We start from the raw sequence: 20,920 nt of genomic DNA, 5'->3' as shown, positions 1-20,920 counted from the left end.
GATTGGGAACCATACCCGGCCAACAAAGAWATAGAAAAACTAGAATGCCCACCCAAATCACACCCCGACCGAACCAAATAGAGACATAAAAAGGCTCTCTAAGGTCAGGGCGTGACAACGTACGAAATGCCCATCAAGCCAATCCAACTTGTGGGAGGTGCTTCAGGAAGCATGGGGTGAAATCTTTTCAGATTACCTCAATAAATTGACAACTAGAATGCCAAAGGACTGCAAGGCTGTAATTGCTGCCAATGGAGGATTCTTTGACGAAAGCAAAGTTTGAAGGACACAATCATTATTATTTAAATTATCTATAACCTTGTCAACATCTTGACTATATTTCCTATTCATTTTGCAACTCATTTCATGTATGTTTTCATGGWAAACAAGAACATTTCTAAGTGACCCCAAACTTTTGAACAGTAGTGTATATTTTAAATGTTAGATTCTTCAAAGTAGACACCTTTTACCTTAATGACAGCTTTGCACACTCTTGGCATTCTCTCAACCAGCTTCACCTGGAATGTTTTTCCAACAGTCTTGAAGGAGTTCCCACATATGCTGAGCAATAGATGGCTGCTTTTCCTTCACTCTGCAGTCCAACTCKTCCCAAACCATCTCAATTGGGTTGAGGTCAGGTGATTGTGGAGGCCAGGTCATCTGAGGCAGCAATCCATCACTCTCCTTCTTGGTAAAATAGCTCTTGCACAGCCTGGAGGTGTGTTGGGTCACTGTCCTGTTGAAAAACAAATGATAGTCCCACTAAGTGCAAACCAGATGGGATGGCGTATCGCTGCAGAATGCTGTGGCAGCCATGCTGGTTAAGTCTGMGTCTTTTACCAAATAGGGCTATCTTCTGTATACCACGCCTACCTTGTCACAACACAACTAATTGACTCAAACACATTAAGAAGTAAAGAAATTCCACAAATGAACTTTTAACAATGCACACCTGTTAATTGAAATGCATTCCAGGTGACTACCTCATGAAGCTGTTTGAGAGAATGTCAAGAGTGTGCAAAGCTGTTATCAAGGCAAGGGTGGCTACTTTGAATAATCTCAAATATATAATATATTTTGATGTGTATAACGCTTTTTTGGTTACTACATGATTCCATATGTCTTATTCCATAGTTTTGATGTCTTCAATATTATTCTACAATGTACAAAATAGTCAAAATAAAGAAAAACCCTTGAATGATTAGGTGTCCAAACTTTGTACTGGTACTGTATGTATATACAGTTGAAGTCGGATGTTTACATCATTAAAACTCATTTTTCAATCACTCCACAAATTTCTTGTTAACAAACTATAGTTTTGGCAAGTCAGTTAGGACATCTACTTTGTGCATGACACAAGTAATTTTTCCAACAATTGTTTACAGACAGATTATTTCACTTATAAATGTAGACCGCCTCAAGTCTGGTTCATCCTTGGGAGAAATTTCCAAATGCCTGAAGGTACCACATTCATCTGTAAAAACAATAGTACACAAGTATAAACACCATGGGACCACGCAGCCATCATACCGCTCAGGAAGGTTCTGTCTCCTAGAGATGAACGTACTTTGGTGCGAAAAGTGCAAATCAATCCCAGAACAACAGCAAAGGACCTTCTGAAGATGCTGGAGGAAACAAGTACAAAAGTATCTATATTCACAGTAGAACGAGTCTTATATCGACATAACATGAAAGGCCGCTCAGCAAGGAAGAAGCTACTGCTCCAAAACCGCCACAAAAAGCCAGACTACGGTTTGCAACTGCACATGGGGACAAAGATCGTAGTTTTTGGAGAAATGTCCTCTGGTCTGATGAAACAAAAATAGAACTGTTTGGCCATAATGACCATTGTTATGTTTGGAGGAAAAAGGGGGAGGCTTGCAAGCCGAAGAACATCATCCCAACAGTGAAGCAGGGGGTGGCAGCATCATGTTGTGGGGGTGCTTTGCTGCAGGAGGGACTGGTACACTTCACAAAATAGATGGCATCATGAGGTAGGAAAATTATGTGGATATATTGAAGCAACATCTCAAGACATCAGTCAGAAAGTTAAATGACCCCAAGCATACTTCCAAAGTTGTGGCAGAATGGCTTAAGGACAACAAAGTCAAGGTATTGGAGTGGCCATCACAAAGCCCTGACCTCAATCCCATAGAAAATTTGTTGGCAGAACTGAAAAAGCGTGTGCGAGCAAGGAGGCTTACAAACCTGACTCAGTTACACCAGCTCTGTTATGAGGAATGGGTCAAAATTCACCCAACTTATTGTGGGAAGCTTGTGGAAGGCTACCGGAAATGTTTGACCCAAGTTAAACAATTTAAAGGCAATGCTACCAAATACTAATTGAGTGTATGTGTAACGGCTTTRGTCGGTGGAAGGAGAGGACCAAAGCGCAGCGTAGTTAGTGTTCATCTTAATTTAATAAAAATCAAAAACCAGAACACTTCAAAATACAAAAACAACAAAAGTGAAAACCGAAACAGTTCTATCTGGTGCAGACACACAAAGACTGAAGACAACCACCCACAAACCACAATAGAACACAGGCTACCTAAATATGGTTCCCAATCAGAGACAATGACTAACACCTGCCTCTGATTGAGAACCATATCAGGCCAAACGAGAAACCCCACATAGAAACAGAAAACATAGATCATACCCACCCAACTCACGCCCTGACCACACTAAAACAAAGAAAATACAAAAGAAACTATGGTCAGAACGTGACATTATGTAAACTTCTGACCCACTGGGAATGTGATGAAAGAAATAAAAGCTGAAATAAATCATTCTCTCTACTATTATTCTGACATTTCACATACTTAAAATAAAAGTGGTGATCCTAACTGACCTAAGACAGGGAATTTMTACTAGGATTAAATGTCAGGAATTGTGAAAAACTGAGTATAAATGTATTTGGCTAAGGTGTATGTAAACTTCTGACTTCAACTGTATATTTTTATATATAGGGAAGCCTTAAGATAAATCATCCACTAGTTTAGAAAGAAACATTTTGTATTGTTTTTGAGTAAAGTAGTAATATGTTAGGTTAGTATGTTGGTGGCAAGATTCCCCCCCTCCAATGTGGCCCCTTTATGGTTGATCATGTTTCTAGCTGTAATTGTTAATTTTTTATTTTTTTTATTTAACCAGGTAGGCCAGTTGAGAACAAGTTCCCCTTTCCAACTGCGACCTGGCAAAGATAAAGCAAAGCAGTGCGACACAAACAACACAGAGTTACACATGGGATAAACAAACACAGTCAAATAACACAATAGAAAAATGTATATACAATTTAGGCACTGGCTAGCCCAGTTAGCTACCTAGCAACCTCACTAGCAGAATGTCTGAAGATAAATAAATGCTAGCCAGCTAGTCAGCATAAGCTAATGTCTGCTAGCATAGCTACTTCCTTTTCAGATGTGAGTTTTCAAGAAATAATCTGATTGTGGTGGCTATGGCGAAGAGGCGCTTAGTAGTTCCCTGAATATTATTGATAATGGGTAGGGCATTAAGGCAGCTGCCCATGCTTTTAAAGTGCCARKCAAAACCCTGAGGCGCCACCGAGACAAGCAGTTKAAAAACCCAGGCTACAGCCATTTGGGTGGGTTACCAGTCTTCACTGGCTCTTTCGAATGTGACCTGGTGAATCAACCTCCGCCACAACCTCCACCCCACAGCCTACCCAGCACCCACAGGTCTCCAGTGACCTTGCTCCGAATGTTGGTAAGAAAAAGAAAAAACGGCATAAAAGCATAAAACACAGRATTTCAGTATTACAAACAAGTTTGTTAAAAAAGTACATGTTGTTAAAACCAATAAAAACAACCAGAAATAAAACAACTTTMTTATGTAAAACATCAAATTCTGTAAAAGTCATTTCAAATGTGTATAAATGAATTAACAAAAGTAAAACATTTTTAAGACATGGAAAACATGTAAAAAGTAACTTTGTTAAAAGGCTGTCTTCGGTCTTTTGTACAGGACCGGGGTGAGTCCTTATCAAACTCGCCTCCTCCTGCTCCTCCGAATAAATTTCCGTCCTGTCCGTCGGGGCCCAGAGGAGATCCCTCCCCTAGGCGCCGCAGCGRTGTCAGGCCGTGGCCGCCAGGACCTTGGGTGTTGTGGGGGACCCTTCGTCTTGGGTCGAGGCCCCCTTTCTTCTGTACCACCCCAGGGCTTCCGTGGCTGCCATGGCCGCTGGTCTCTACTCGTTTCACTACCAGCAGGTTGCGGGAGGACCACAGTGCTTCCTTCAGACTTGTGAGGGTGGACCAGAGCTTGGTAAAGGCCTTCGGTGGAATAGGCCTTCGGCCCACCCCATACAGCATGAGCTGGGGCGTCAGGTCCTCCCCTGCTGGCAGACACGGGGAGATCAGGGGGCCTGCTTCCTTCCACAGGTCCCTGGCGGCTCTGCACTCCCAGAGCAAGTGCCTCACTGACTCATCTTGGCCGCAGCCTGGTCGGGGGCACGTGGATGTCCTCACCATGCCCCGAGAGTGCATAACGCCCCTGACCGGGAGGAAATCGTGGACGACCATCCAAGACAGYTCCCGGTGCCGATTCAGCAGGACAGATGTTGCTATCTGATTTTGTAATTAAACAAATGTGTGGTTGAATTTATTCTCCCACTGTCTAATTATTGTCTCGGCCTTAGGCTTATATATCACGGTGTCAAGCAGTGGAGGCTCCTCGGAGGAGGAAGGGGAGGACCATCCTCAGAGAATTTATCCTTTTTTGATAAAACTATACTAAATATATTCACGTCACCGAATAATTGATTAAAACACACTGTTTTACAATGAAGGTTTACAGTAGCCTCAACAGCACTCTGTAGGGTAGCGCCATGGTGTAGTCGGAGGACAGCTAGCTTCCGTCCTCCTCTGGGTACATTGACTTAAAAAACCTAGGAGACTCATGGTTCTCACCCCCTTCCTTAGACTTACACAGTAATTATGGCAACTTCGAGAGGACGTTCTCCAACCTAACAGAGCTCTTGCAGCATGACCTGGCATGTTGTCCACCCAATCAAGGGATCAGATATTGAATCTAGTATAAGCATAAGATACAGCTAACTAGCACTGCAGTGCATAACATTTGGTGAGTAGTTGACTCAAAAAATGCCACAATAGTTGAACAGTTAACAAATTACTTTTAATAAAGAAGCAAGAGAGATTGTTTGTTGTTGTTGCTTTCACTTACTTAGCTAGCTAGCTAGTTTAGCCTACTCAAACGGAGGGATGCTATGTTAGCTACAGTTGCTGGCTATGACTATCCAACACAACACTGGAACCCTTCCAATTCAAGGTAAGATTTCGGTTTACTATTTTAATGCCATTGGGGCTCGTCGGTGTAACTGCTAAACTGCTTATTGAACTGCACACTAACGTTACTGCYTGATTGTAGCAGGTTTACTAATGCGTTAGTTCTATTAGTTATGTTGACTATGACACTACTTTAGCTAACATAGTGACAATGATGTAGGAGAGCACATAGATGTGAGAAGGAATACTACGTGGCTGCTATGAAAGTGAATTATGTTTATGTGTGATCAGGGGTTTATTCATTCCGCCAATTCTGTTGTAAAACATTTATTAAAKAMAATTAAACGGAACAGGGATAAGCATACCTTACACCCTAGATCAGCTAGATGCAGGCAAGTGCGCGCAAGGCGGGATTGAATGTGTCACTGTCAAATTTCTATCGACCTGTGTGCACCTACATGATAAACTTTCATTCATAGGCTAGGTTGATGGGCTTGATGGGTATAGGGAAAATTTGAGTATCATGTAGTACCCTAAACCTATTGATGTTACATTGAACTGGGTATATGGAATATGAATGACAGTCATCCAATATGCTGTAATATAAATAAGGCAATGCTCATGAGACAAAAAAAATCGTCCTCCCTCATCTTAAAACGGCYCCTGCTGCCAAAGCATATGAAATAACAGGTTACAGAAAAAACAATGCAATTGACACATATTTTGTAATATTGCTTTTTTTGGGGTGGGGGCCTTGCTTGCTTTCCCGGTGATTTTACCCACGCACCGCTACTGCCGACCTTGGATGTGGGATATAAAGTATTACATAAACAGGACATGGATAGAATAATGCTGGATGGATTCGCCATATAGAGGAAATGGCTCCATCTTGTGTTCCCAACATAGAGCAGGACCTGGTTGTCACACTTCTGACCAGACATTAATGACACTTTCAAAACTGGGAAAAAACTAGCTTCTACTGGAAAAATCGATTTGGACGTGTCATCCAACTCAAGACCTCTTTCTAGAGCTCTGACGTCATATGACCTCATATTTTCCCAGTTGTTTTGAATGTGGCATCAAACCAGAGATACAATCCCTCAGATTACATAGTCAAATTTTGATAAACTCCCATATCTATTGGGTGAAATATCAGTGTGCCATCAGAGCGGCAAGATTTGTAACCTGTTGCCACAAGAAAAGTGCAACCAGTGAAGAACAAACATTTTTCTCCTTTTGTATTTTTAACTATTTGCACATCGTTATAACATTGTACATAAGACAATGTATGATGTTTGAAATGTCTCTATTCCTATGACACTTTTGTGAGTGTAATGTTTACTGTTCATTTTTTGTTTATCTATTTCACTTGCTTTGGCAATGTAAGCATGTTTCCCATGCCAATAAAGCCCTTCAAATTGATACTGTATATAATGGCGAGATGGTCTTGTCTCCACCCCAACAATGGGAGTTGTCGTCCKAATGGCAGGAAGGCAGGCGGTCTGCTAATCATGGTCAGATTGACGAGTGAACCCTCTTGCCTCTTCCTCCCTGCCATTGACCACTTCTCCCAGTGAGGGGAACGTAGGACAGCAATGCCTTGTGAAAGAAGGGCTACTGATAACTTGTATTGAGTATTCTGGTAGAAAACRTTTGGTTCTTACTGGGGACTGACTGAAGGGCAGTGCCCACTTTTGACATCAACTGTATTAGACTTGAGCATTGATACTTGTGGATTGGTGCTATTCAAGTTTGAGTTGTTTGTGTCAACAAGTTACACAATAGAACTTTGATACAGTGAGTTATTTTGTACAATGGAATGCCACTAAAGTAACATCACTCATGGCAGGGAATAATATTATCCAACAAGAGAATGTCAAGAAATGCTTACTAGTTTTCTGATTCTACAATTCAAAACGTGTAGGTTTATGTTGAGTTTATTAACAGTTTTAACTTATCAGTACATGTACAAATTGTGAGGAACAGGAGGGAATGACAATAACAATTGATAGGAAACACATCCATGATTTTCTGAGTTTTGACAAGTCTAACGCCCATGAAGTTCCTGGTAGCCAGTGGTCAGCCTCGTCGTGACAGATCAATGTCCATGCAGCTGATATTCCATGAAGACCGACTCAGGGGAATAGAACACTAAAGAGTGGCGTTAGCTTCTTTTCCACCGGAACATCGTCAGGCCACTTCTATTCCTCCTCTGTTTCGTATTGGTGTTTGATGTGTTTCCATAGTTTCTACAAACAAAACACAACATTGAAAGTTGAATTATACGTGTAACGACCTATGATGCATCCTTCCTATGAAGATTTAAATGAACTAGCTAGCTAATCAAATAGCCAATGGACATTAACAACTASCTAGCTAGGTTAGCTAAAAGCCTAGGCAGGCGGTCGTTTGTCCTTAGCAAGGTCAGACGTATGCTGCGGGAAGATCTGTCAGTAGACTTACCCCCCGATTCAATTGCTCGAATATGGCATCGCCTCCCTGGTCAAACATTCGTTCAAAAAACACTGCTCCGACCATGATGGTAACGGCAAAAGTAGATGTTCTCCTGAAGAGCAAATTGTAGACACCTTTAGCGAGCGACATGTCAACTGATGGTGATTTCGAGAAGGGAGGAAATGACGACATATTAAGTTAAACCGAAGTATGATGGGAAAAGTAGTTCTAAACATGTGCGTCATATCAATGTGCGCCAAAGTAAACGTGAAAACAAAATACTGACGATATAACATACATGGTCTTTGAGAGTAAACACTCACATACTTACTTACCATACAAATATAATGATGGCAAACTGCCGAGTAGCTAAGCTGGATAGACAGCAAACCCGCTAGAGTAGATCTAACCTGTAGTTGCAGTTACTAGCTYTTCGAGGTCGTCACTAATTACCACAGCCACAAAGTGATACTTATTTCTAAACCCCGCCTGTTTCTACAATTAATCTTGTTAAAATATGATTTTGAACCTAACCTTAACCCCAACGACGCTGCTAAATTTATGCCTGTATTCAATGGAGAGATGCTATGAACCTAGCCTCATAACATGAATATGCATAGCRATCTCGAGACCACTACGATATAGTGTTTTTTCTGAAAGGTGCAGGCATGTCACGTGTCCTACTTATATCATTACACTGCTAACAACCCAAGCTTTACGAAACTTCTATTCAATCAAATAAACCATATATTCTTTGGTTGACTTCCATACAAAAACTCTTTGATTAGTGGGCGAAAAACCGCCACCTGCTGGAGGGAGACAGATTTTCCTCCGAGTAGGGCCTCTCTACCTCATCCTCTCTGATAGAGGGCTCACACTCCAGTACAATAGGGAACGGTGTTTGCACCTCTCGGTTGCGATCCGCCAATACAAATTTAAAGAAGAAGAACATCACGTGATATAGCTATTACCTGAAAAATAAATTATACATTTGGACAGTGAAATCTTTGCTGAAGGCTGTTGAGGAGGAAGTGGCTGGATGGTGGTMGGAAGAGCGCGCTTGTTTGAAATGGTAAAGCTTCTTGGTAGCTACTGACAAAGAAGAACATCAAGACAAAGCAGCTGCTTTACAGTGTGGGATGCACTACATTCTGAGGGGTTTGTTCTGATTGTACAGCGATTGTGTCAGCTGGTTAAATGGCATCCCTTGAGAGGGCAAGAACAAGATGTATGTCAGGAGTAGTGCAGTATTATCATAAGGAGACGTATACTTGGAATACGGAGGAGGAATAGAGGGGAAAAGAGAGGCAGAGGAGGAGGAGGAGAGAGAGAGAGAGAGAGTTGGTTAAAAATGGTGGGAAAAGGGGAGATGATTTGTTCAAGAAGAATGGTCGAAAGTGTAAGCAGAGTGAACTGTACGCCGGATCGAAGACAGGAGGAGAAATGGAAGTAAATGAGGGTGAAGTATCAGAGGTGGTAGGTGTGGTCAGGATAAAGATGAGTCTGTGACAGTATGAGTGACATTTTTTGAAAAAGTGGATCCTTTTGGCTGATCCATTTGTCGTTTCAAGGTGGGTGAAAACAGAGTTGGGTGCTGTGGAATTGGTGAAGGTAACCAGAAGTGGTCTTGTGTTTCTGTTTCTGTAAGAGGGAGTGTAACCGATGTGAAATGGCTAGCTAGTTAGCGGTGGTGCGCGCTAATAGCGTTTCAATCGGTGACGTCACTCGCTTTGAGACCTTGAAGTAGTGGTTCCCCTTGCTCTGCAAGGGCTTTTGTGGAGCGATGGGTAACGATGCTTCGTGGGTGACTGTTGTTGATGTGTGCAGAGGGTCCCTAAAGTTAAACTGTTACAGGAGCAGGCGCTCTGCATTAAACTAATGGGGACAAAAAAAGTTTAACTGTTATGTAGCACTATATTGAATCACTCCAATATGGTATCCTTCCGCTCGGCAGGATACATTCCGAGTAAGAATTTCAGATTAMTCCTGTGTACCAGGTCGTGCTGAAGCTGACCCCCTTAAATAGCTGCTGCCGCTCTATTCCCACCACTTCCTTTTCTCGGCTCATTCCAGAGAGGATGTGCTTGGTAAGAGCTCTATGTTAGTCTATAACTGRAGAAGTATACCTGCAGCTATTCAATAGCTTGGAGCAGCTAGCTAGCTAGCGCCTCCACCTGGGTCCTCTGCTGCCACCCCCACTCGGTTTGGCTTGTGTCATCTCGTTTGGGTTTTGTCCTTTGTATTTAATTACTTGTGTACCAACCTGGGCGACACTCAGTTTGGTCGACCAGTATTGCGGCGCTAGTTGTCTGTGTCTTGTTTGTCCATCGGAACCCTCCCGGTTAGCCTTTGAGTTCAGGGACCTCACCGAACTCCGCAAGATCGGGAGTCTGTGTATGTTTCACTCTGGCAGGCTTGCAGTTCTACCCAGAGAGTGAGTCACGTGTTCCTAGGCGCACCACATTTATCTCTCAAAGGGCGTAGCCATCTTGCCTWGACTCTTGTGTGTTCCACAGTGATGAGCTCTGCAGTAGTTAGCTTAACAAGAGCAGACCACTGCAGGACTAAACACACTCCCAAATACACTCTAAAAGTAGATGCCGCTCGGCGCGCATCAAGCAGTGATTGTAAAAAGTGTAAAACCGTTTGTACATCACACGACTCGGGGGCAACATTATGACCCACGCAGTACAGAATATGCCCCACCGCATTTGATATGGCGCGTTGGTMGAGGAAGCCCTGGCTTTCTGCAATGTGTTCACCACATTGTCCTGAATTCATATTGTCCCATRTACGCCTCTCAGGGGCCAAGCCCAAAGCTGGAGGCGATGTGGGTCCAGATGCCAGAGCGTCCCCCAAGATTAAGAAAGCAGATCGGGCCTCATTGGCATCTGCCATGGGATCCCAGAGAGGAGGGACAACAGAAGGCTGAACCATAGTCGTCTCTGCCAGTATGGGGCTATCAGGAGCAAACGGTGGCCCTTTAAACTAACCCTGTTTAGCCTAGCTGTGAATAGGGGAAATGGCGGGAACATAATGTCGTTGCCGGCCAATTGTGAGCAAGGGCGTCCAAACCCAGAGGGCCTGCAGGGTCCGACATTGAGAACCAGCTGGGACAATGAGTGTTCTCCTGAGATTCAAACAGGTCCACCTGCGCTCTCACGAACCTTTCTCACAGCTGTCACACCACCTGAGGGTGTGTCCGCTGCCCGGTTCAAGCATGTCCGCTGCCCGGTTCAAGACCCCGGGGATGTGCGCTGCCCGCAGTGATGCTAAGTCTGAGCCCACAGCAAGAGCTCCACGGCACCTCCACGAAATGGCTTGGATCTCAGTCCCCCCTGGTGATTGATATACCCCACTATCATGGTGTTGTCTGATCTGACCATTACATGCTTCCCCTCCAAGTAGAGCAAGTACTGTTTGAGTGCCATGGAGGGCTCCAATGTCCGCTCGCTGCATGCCTCTGAACACTGCCCCCCAACCCGCTAGCGAGGCATCGGTGCACACTAGCTTCCTTCTGTGGGCTCTGTTCAGTATCACTCCCTCCAACAGGAAGGAGGGAGAGGGCCGTTTCAACAGAGTCTTCACACATGCATTTGTCACCGATAGCTGACTATGTCTGTGTCGTCTCTGGTGTGGATGGTGAGAGTTGAACCATCGCTGGAGTGGCCTGAGGTGAAGAAGGCCCAGCGTAATCAACAGAGAAGCCGACGTGAGGAGACCGAGTAACTTCTGGCACTCTAATACGGACACGCCCTGTATCTTCTCCAATCTCACCTGAGGGAGAAATGCTCTCATAAGWGTTGAGTCGATCAACATCCCCAGGAAGACCACCGTTTGTGAGGGAGTCAGGTTCCTCTTCTCTCTGTTTAGGGTGAGGCCCAGGTCTTGAATGTGTTTCAAGATTATCRTTGAGTCTGCTGTAGCTTGCTCACTTSATTGAGCACACACCAGCCAGTCGTCCAGGTAGTTCAGCACTAGAATGCCCTGMGGCGTGATAGGCGCTAAGACTGCGTCCATGCACTTTGTGAATGTACGCCGCGCCAGTGAGAGTCCGAATGGGAGGTACTTCCAGTGATCTTGATTAACAGGAACGTGGAAGTACGCATCCTTCAGGTCGAGCGGTGAACCATTGGCCGCTTAAAACTGCCTGRAACACCCGCACTGGTGAGAGCATCTTGAACTTGAGCTCGTTTAAACATTTGTTGGTACAGGATTGGCTGAAAGCTGCCGTCCTTTTTCGGAACTTAGAAATACGTAGAACCTACTTAGCCGTTCTAGCGGCTCTACCTTCCTTATTGCATCCTTGCTCAGGAGCGAGGCTATCTCCAACCGGAGCACCTCCTTCCAAAACCCATCTGCCACCGAGGTGACCCAGGTGGCACCGTAGGACGGTGGTTGGCATCGGAACTGTAGTTCGTATCCCCCCCAGGACTGTGCCCAGTACCCAGTACCCAGTATCCAGGACTGTGCTGTTGGGGTGTGAAACGCTGGTTCCCATTTCCCTGTCTAGGCAGGGGAGGAGGGGGACCAAGTTGTTGGTAGAGCGCCCTGCCCTGTCTTCCAGCTCCTCTGAGGGGCGGGTGTAGGGCACGCAGTTGCCAAGAACTCCTGCAAAGTCTCTGTCTTTGCGTAGTTTTGTAGTCTGCTGTATGATGTTGTCCACCCCTGGCTCCAAGAACGTTTACTGAACTGGCGTTGGCAGTTTAGACTGTGCCAGCCAAAGATGGAGGTGTGAAGTCACCACTGAAGCCAAAGCCTTGCCGTTGGCACGTYCCATGTCCGTCTGGAGCATAGTGAGAAGCCTTGACACCTCTGTGGCCTCCTTAAGAAGCTCGTCACCACCCCCTGGGAGGTGAGGGATCAACAGAGAGAGGTAGGATTCCAGCATCATAGCCGTGTTTACAAGGCATGCCATGATGGAGAGGGTCCCATTGCTTACTCCTTCAGGTCCTGGTTTGAGGCGAGGCACCTTGCCAACAATTTCCTTGTCAGGGAGGATCAAGGCAGCCACCATGTCATCCATCACCCGATAGTGGTCTCGCCCCAAGGACTCTGCATCCCTTAGGAGAGTCAACGGCCTGGTCTGGATGTCGCAATGGAAGCGCCCTCCCATCTTGCTCCAGTATTCGCGGACTGCCAAAGCGAACTTGGGGCAGATTGGTATAAGGAGCTAATCAGATGGTGCTTCTTCCAGCTTGATATCAAAAGCGGTAGCCACTCTCGCTAAAAACTCCTGTGTTGCTTCCGTCACCACCGGGGGTGCCTCCGTAGCGGTGCTCCCAGCTACAGATGGCGATGTGGACTGGGTCGATCATTGATGTGCTCGGAACACTGAAGCACTGTCATCCAACTCCAACTCATCTCCAGCGTGGAGAGAGGGCGTCGTCACCGTCATTATCCTTTCTGCCTGACGTTCGAGACGGATCAACTCCTCAGCCATACTGAGTTTGGTGGAGGGTGCCCCCAAAGTGGCCGAAGGAGTGCTGCCGTGACAACGCATCACCCCAGGGGGGAAATACGYTCATCAGATGGGGAGGACTGTAATGTGGCCCTCATCCCCTCCAGGCTTTCTAAGCGCATGTCCACTCTCACATTGGACTATGGACACTATTACTACAGCATATCAGCTAGCTGGCTGGCCTTTGCCATCTGCTTTGGTGGCACATTCTACTAGAAGAGTAGCTACATCGTAGGCCCTGCTCCGAAGATTTCCCCTTGATGAAATTTGTGCCTCGGCCACCTAGCACTTTTGCTAGGCACTATCGAGTCAATGTTGCTGCAGCCAACCAGGTCGGGACGGCCATGTTGGGTGTTGCCTCCACTTCCCTGGAGGGGGATGGAGGGAAACCGCAACCATGACTGCCATGGGCTCAGTCCTATGGGATTTTGGTCTTGTCTGGCCATGCCTAGTTCACTGATTTAATCTGGTATTGTGATACCATATTGTAGTGATCCAAAATAGTGCTACATAAGAAYGTTACGTATGCAACCACAGTTATTTGCGCTATTGGATCACTCCAATCCTCTTGTTGTGATCTACTACGCCTCGAAAAGAACTTGAGGTGGGAGTAGTGRGCCAGCAGCTATTTAAGGGTGTCAGCTGCAGCACTACCCAGAACACGGGACTAATATGAAATTCTTACTCGGAATGTATCCTGTCGAGCGGAAGGATACCATATTGGAGTGATCCAATAGCTCACATAACCGTGYTTACATACGTAACTTTCATTTTGCTCTCCTCGGAAGGGCGCCATTGAGAGGAGTGATTACTGGGGTAGGGGTAAATGTGAAAGTTGACCACTTGAAGGGGAAGATTCCCGGTGTTTGTGATGCTCGTCGTTTGGTGCGACACAGACAGGGTGGTGTGAGTGGTGACGGGGGCGTGAGAGTCGTTGTCTGTCCTTTTGAGTTTTGATGTTGAGTCAACAAAGTGATGTTAGGCTATATAAGTTATCCTGTACGAGCTTTTGTGCCAAATACATCACGTTTTTACAGGTGTCAAGCTTATGGGTATGTGGCAGCAGTGTGTAGGAGGGAGGTTCCTAGGTGTGAGAAGTGTGCAGAAGGGCATGAGACAAAGGAATGTGTAGCATTGGGGAAAGTAGTGGTATGTGTTAATAGTAGGTGTGCCCATGGGGCCAGGAATCAGAAATGTCCAYTGCGAGAGAGGCATGTTGAGATTTCCAGGGTTAGAGTAGTGCAGAAGTTGTTGTATGCTGAGGCTATGAAGAATGTAGAGGGGAGTGTGAGTAGTAGAGCTATACCAGTACAGAGGGTTAGGCCAACAAGTGAAATACAGTACCAGTCAAAAGTTTGGACACCTACTCATTCAAGGGTTTTTCTTCATTTTTACTATTTTCTACATTGTAGAATAATAGTGTAGACATCAAAACTATGAAATAACACATATGGAATCATGAAGTTAAACAAATCAAAATATATTTCAGATTCTTCAAAGTAGCCACCCTTTGCCTTGATGACAGCTTTGCACATTCTTGGTATTCTCTCAACCAGCTTCATGAGGTAGTCACCTGGAATGCATTTCAATTAACAGGTGTGCCTTGTTGAAATGTAATTTGTGGAATTTCTTTCCTTCTTAATGTGTTTAAGCCATTCAGTTGTGTTGTGACAAGGTAGGGTTGGTATAGAGAAGATAGCCCTATCTGGTAAAAGACCAAGTCCATATTATGGACATAACAGCTCAAATAAGCAAAGAGAAATGACAGTCCATCATTACTTTAAGACATGAAGGTCAGTCAATCTGGAAAATTTGAAGAACTTGAAGAAGAAGAATTTGAAGTTTCTTCAAGGGCCGTCGCAAAAACCATCAAGCGCTATGATGAAACTGGCTCTCATGAGGACCGCCACAGGAAAGTAAGACCCAGAGTTACCTCTGCTGTAGAGTATAAGTTCATTAGAGTTAATTGCACCTCAGATTGCAGCCCAAATAAATGCTTCACAGAGTTCAAGTAACACACATCTCAACATCAACTGTTCAGAGGAGACTGTGTGAATCAGGCCTTCGTGGTCTATTTGCTGCAAAGAAACCACTACTAAAGGACACCAATAAMAAGACGAGTCTTGCTTGGAAAAAGAAACACGAGCAATAGATATTAGACCGGTGGAAATCTGTCCTTTAGTCTGATGAGTCCAAATTTGAGATTTTTGGTTCCAACTGATGTGAGCCGCAGAGTAGTTGAACGGATGATCTCCACATGTGTGGTTCCCACCCTGAAGCATGGAGGAGGAGGTTTGGGGGTGCTTTGCCGGTGACCCTGTCTGTGATTTGTTTTAAATTCAAGGCACACTTAACCAGCWTGGCTACCACAGCATTCTGCAGCGATACACCATCCCATCTGGTTTGCGATAAGTGGGACTATCATTTTTTTTTTCAACAGGACAATGACCCAACACACTTCCAGGCTGTGTAAGGGCTATTTGACCTAGAAGGAGAGTGATGGATTGCTGAATCAGATGACCTGGCCTCCACAATCACCCGTCCTCAATCCAATTGAGATGGTTTGYGAGGAGTTGGACCGCAGAGTGAAGGAGAAGCAGCTAAATAGTGCTTAGTATATGTGGGAACTCCTTCAAAACTGTTGGAAAAGCATTCCTCATGAAGCTGGTTGAGAGACTGCCAAGAGTGCACAAAGCTGTCATCAAGGCAAAAGGTGGCTAGTTTGAAGAATCTCAAATATAAAATATATTTAGATTTGTTTAACACTATTTTGCTCACTACATGATTCCATATATGTTATTTCATAGTTTTGATATCTTCACTATAATTCTACAATGCTGAAAATAGTTKAAATAAAGAAAAACCCTTGAATGAGTAGGTGTGTCAACTTTTGACTTGTACTGTATGTTTTAGTAAGATTGGATTTTTASCATTTATAGCAATGGTTGTCAACTGTACTGCAGGGATGGAACAGAAGTCACAGAAAATAGAGGTTGTGGTGGCAGCTGCAGAGAGGTATTTGGGTGTGCAAGACTTGACGTCAGAAAAGTTACAGGGTGTGTTAAATGGTGTTGTCCCATCCTTTCAGGCTGTTGGTCTGAGGTAGAACCAAATGGATTTAAATAGTGGAGTAGGGTGGTGGGTTTGGTAGGGTAGTGTTAGATGGTAGGGTATTTATTTATTGATATATATATATATATATATAAAGAATTAAGCAAAGTATAACAGAGTTACAGTATACTCCAATCTAGTAGGTGGTGGTAATGCAACGTATATTGGATGCAAACCACGGTTAAACCRCATCGAAGAAGAAATGTTACATTTCAAGAAAACAAGCTCGCATCGAAGTCACAACGATTTAACAGCTAAACCATTTGCTAAATGTTATGTTAGCTGAATACTATGACTGAGTGTCCCAATCCTCACATAAAAAGGTTTGTATTGCTTATTTCTTTATAGCTAGTAACATTAGACAAGGATGGTCAGTTCATTGGTCAACCATGGTGGCTGGAGTGAATGTAGGTTCTAGACCGAGATGCTATCACGGCTGTATGCCCTTGGGTTCTCAAACTACCCTTTCTCCAGCCCTGCTTTAGCTACCTAAAGTCTTGATGAGCAGGGGGTTGGAGGATTAGTAGCCTATGCAATCAGGTGTGTAGAGAGTAATGTTGGCACGAAAGCCTGCACYCCCAGTAGCTCTACACAAGAAGGGTTTGCCAACCCTTGACTCACTGCAGGGTAAGCACTTGAAGGTCTTGGCACTTCGATTGGGGCCTGTAATGTGACGGTCATATTTTCAATCATTGGGCTTGTTCGACATTGCATTCAACAGTGCTATCACCTGACTGATCTACAAATCACCTTGCATCAAAAATAACAACTCATTATTATTTGTAGATCAGTCAGTCCGTCACAATGTATGATACATRACGGTTTTGATGCTCTTGAACACAGCCATTGTTTGGTTTCAGAGATATGAGGTGACTCTATAGCTGACTGAACTGAAGACAGAATCTTAACCATGGGGAAGCGGTATTACTGTGACTACTGTGACCGGCCCTTTCAGGACAACATGCACAACAGGAAAAAACACATGTAAGGTGTTCAACACCACAGATCTAAAAAAGCCTGGTTTGACCATTTCAGAGGTAAGAAATGTAATTTCCCAAGAGTTTCGGTCCAACATAGRTGAGGCCTCGGTCTGAAGAAACATTGTGTTGGTGCGCTCAAGTGTGTAAAAAGTTAAAARTATACGTTCATGGAGACTTGGTATAAGATGCTTTTAGAAAAAGGGTTGTCTATGGACTGGTAGAAAAATTAGGGAATGATGGCTATCACTTGGCTTACTTTTCCCATCAATGCACTTTTGAAGAACAGATGAAGAAACTTCTTGATTTAAAAAGGCTTTATTTACTTGGCATTTTGGCAGACAGCAGGACCAACATCAAGTTGCCAATGTGTTTTCAGAATCTCATGTATTGTCCTACATTAGGAAAATCTTGGCATAGCTCACACATTGCATACACAAAACATATAGATAACGATTCAGGAAACTAACACAGACATGAATAGTACTCCCCCACCTGCCCATACGATGAAGCTACATGGAATTTGCTTAGGCTTAGTTTCCTACATCAGATCAGGGTGTAAGGTTTGACACAGTAACCAATCAGAAGACGTAATATAATTACAAAAGAACAGCAAAAAGAGATGGTTGGGGTTAAATTCAGATGGATGTGATCAAATGCAATTCAGTTCAAGTCCTTTTCTAAAAATAATTGACAGTGACCTTATCTCTGCAGTTGTTTTTATCATCTGACATACTTGTGGTAATAGGCTGTAGATTTTAATGTACACATTGACACCTCTTCTCTCATCACAGATACAGCAGCTATCCTGTATGATGAACGGACTAAGAAACCATGCAGGAGGTTTCTAAAGACTGGTAAAGACTACAATTAAAGATACAAGGAACATGTCGTGTGAATTAAAGACCCTTACGATTTATCTGTGTAATGCTTATGTTTTTGTCCTTTGCATCAGGCCAGTGTGTGTTCGGCAACAACTGCAGATTCTCTTACATGTCAGAGGGACATGGAGATCAAGCTAATCCTAACTGTTATAGGCCTATTTCTATTATGACCTGTTTATCAAAAGTGTTGGAAAAACTTGTCAATAATCAACTGACTGACTTTCTTGACGTCTATAGTATTCTCTTGGGTATGCAATCTGGTTTCTGCTCAGGTTAAGGATGTGTCACTGCAACCTTAAAGGTCCTCAATGATGTCACCATTGCCCTTGATTCTAAGCAAAATTGTGCTGATATTTTTATTGACTTGGCCCAAGCTTTTGATACGGTAGACCATTCCATTCTTGTGGGCCGTCTAAGGAGTATTGGTGTCTCTGAGGGGTCTTTGGCCTGGTTTGCTAACTACCACTCTCAAAGAGTGATGTGTATAAAATCAGAATCTGCTGTCTCAGCCACTGCCTGTCACCAAGGTAGTACCCCAAGGCTCAATCCTAGGCCTCACGCTCTTCTCAATTTACATTAACAACATTGCTCAGGCAGAGGGAAGCTCTCTCATCCATTTATATGCAGATGATACAGTCTTGTACTCAGCTGGCCTCTCCCCAGATTTTGTGTTAAATGCTCTACAACAAAGCTTTCTTAGTGTCCAACAAGCTTTCTCTACCCTTGACCTTTGTTTTGGAGGTGTTCAGAACAAGGTTATGTGGTTTGGTAAGAAGAATGACCCTCTTCCCACAGAGTTTAGAGCTTGAGGTAGTCACCCCATACAAGTACTTGGGAGTATGGCTAAATGTAAATGTAAATGAGTATGGCTAGATGGTGCACTGTACTCTCAGCACATAACGAAGCTGCAGGCTAAAGTTAAATCTAGACTGGGTTTCCTCTATCATAATCGCTCCTCTTTTACTCCAGCTGCCAAACTAACCCTGATTCAGATGACCATCCTACCCATGCTAGATTGCGGAGTCATAATTTATAGATCGACAGGTAAGGGTGCTCTRGAGTGGCTAAATGTTCTTTACCATTCGGCCATCAGATTTGCCACCAATGCTCCTTATAGGACACATCACTGCACTCTTTACTCCTCTGTAAACTGGGCATCTCTGTATACCCGTCGCAAGACCCACTGGTTGATGCTTATTTATAAAACCCTCTTAGGCCTCACTCCCCCCTATCTGAGATATTTACTGCAGCCCTCATTCTCCACATARAACACCCGTTCTGCTAGTCACATTCTGTTAAAGGTCCCCAAAGCACACACATCCCTGTGTCGCTCCTCTTTTCAGTTCACTGTAGCTAGCGACTGGAACGAGCTGCAACAAACACTCAAAATAGACAGTTTTATCTCAATCTCTTCATTCAAAGACTCAATCATGGGCACTCTTACTGACAGTTGTGGCTGCTTTGTATGATGRATTGTTGTCTCTACCTTCTTGACCTTTGTGCTGTTGACTTTGCCCAATAATGTTTGTACCATGTTTTTGTGCTGCTACCATGTGTTGCTACCATGTTGTCATGTTGTGTTGCTACCATGCTGTGTCATCATGTTTTGCTGCCTTGTTATGTTGTCTTAGGTCTCTCTTTATGTAGTGTTATGACTCTCTGTGATGTGTTTTGTCTTATATTTATATTGAATAAATTTTTTAAATCCCAGGCTCCCGTCCCTGCAGGAGGCCTTTTGCCTTTTGGTAGGCCGTCATTGTAAATAAGAATTTGTTCTTAACTGAATTGCCTAGTTAAATAAATAAATAAAATGGAGAGCCTAAGAATGCAGATTGAAGGTCAGTTGTTTCCACAAGATGGCACTGTCTGCCATGGACATGGTCCTCAAATGAAGGGTAGTCAGTTATGAGCAATGGCGTCGTCGTCATTTTAGTTATGCCTTGCATGATGATAACATTTGTAAGAGGTCAAATTTACATCATTATGGTGGCAAGTTACTCTGGTGTTTGAATTATGAACACGCAATGCCCCTCTTCATTTAGGTGGTTCAATGAAATCCCTCATAGTAAGCATCGTTACTAATTTTGCTCGGAATTCAAAGTTACCATGGTGCTTGTGTTAATTAGCTCCATATTAAGTGGTGCAGTCTGAACTCTAGATGAAAGATGGAGCAGAGAGGACCCAGAGCACAGAGCATCCCCTGAGCGGAGCATAGAGGAGTTTCTCACCAGGAGGGAGAAGAGGAGAGCCGCCCTCAGCAGTGGAAGGTACAGTATGAATAAATGGTCAAAGGCTGTCAGTACTTCCTGTGCATGCTAGTGGTAAAATGTTATTTTCACTTGCACAGCGTCATATTTGATACCATCAGTGCAAAGATAGCTTTTCCTCTTTTTCCTTTTCCTAAAATGGTTCCTCTGTTTTACTCCCTACAGTGTTTTGAAAGAGGAAGATGATGACAATCAACCAGAGAATGATATACCGCCACATTTCCTCACAATTCCTGACCTCCCTCCCTCAATTCTGTCCCCTCCCCCTAGTGGATGGAAAGTCTGGCTGAACTGAATGGGGTTAATTAAAGGAGATTCACCATTTTATTTCTCAAAGTTACATTTGGTGATGCAAGAACTGATCATTTATTTTTATTAGGCCTCAAACTTTTACTTGATGAAGGTGAGTGAATTTTTTATCTTCATATTTTAATTGAGTTTCTTCATTCGTCTACATTAGTCTTATGAGTTATGTGCATGCAGACTTGTTGAGTAAGTCCTT

General features: G+C 43.8%; 1 protein-coding gene and 2 pseudogenes across 1 annotated transcript; 2 read left to right on the top strand and 1 right to left on the bottom strand.

Annotated features, from left to right (window-relative positions):
* Positions 1 to 20,920, top strand: part of LOC111980014 (piggyBac transposable element-derived protein 4-like) — a 459,185-nt pseudogene that overhangs the window by 173,128 nt on the left and 265,137 nt on the right.
* Positions 7,186 to 7,908, bottom strand: uqcr10 (ubiquinol-cytochrome c reductase, complex III subunit X). Its single transcript, XM_024010629.2, has 2 exons — positions 7,728 to 7,908; positions 7,186 to 7,513 (listed from the first exon to the last, which is right to left on the bottom strand). Exons 1-2 carry the CDS (start codon positions 7,866 to 7,868, stop codon positions 7,466 to 7,468), a joined length of 189 nt encoding a protein of 62 aa, XP_023866397.1. The 5' UTR covers positions 7,869 to 7,908; the 3' UTR covers positions 7,186 to 7,465.
* LOC111981827 (zinc finger matrin-type protein 5-like) lies at positions 8,668 to 20,829 on the top strand (annotated as a pseudogene).

This window comes from Salvelinus sp. IW2-2015, linkage group LG20, assembly GCF_002910315.2.
Source record: "Salvelinus sp. IW2-2015 linkage group LG20, ASM291031v2, whole genome shotgun sequence".
NCBI lineage: Eukaryota > Metazoa > Chordata > Actinopteri > Salmoniformes > Salmonidae > Salvelinus > Salvelinus sp. IW2-2015.
Note: the sequence above shows the minus strand (reverse complement) of the source record. Positions and strands in the feature narration are given on the sequence as shown.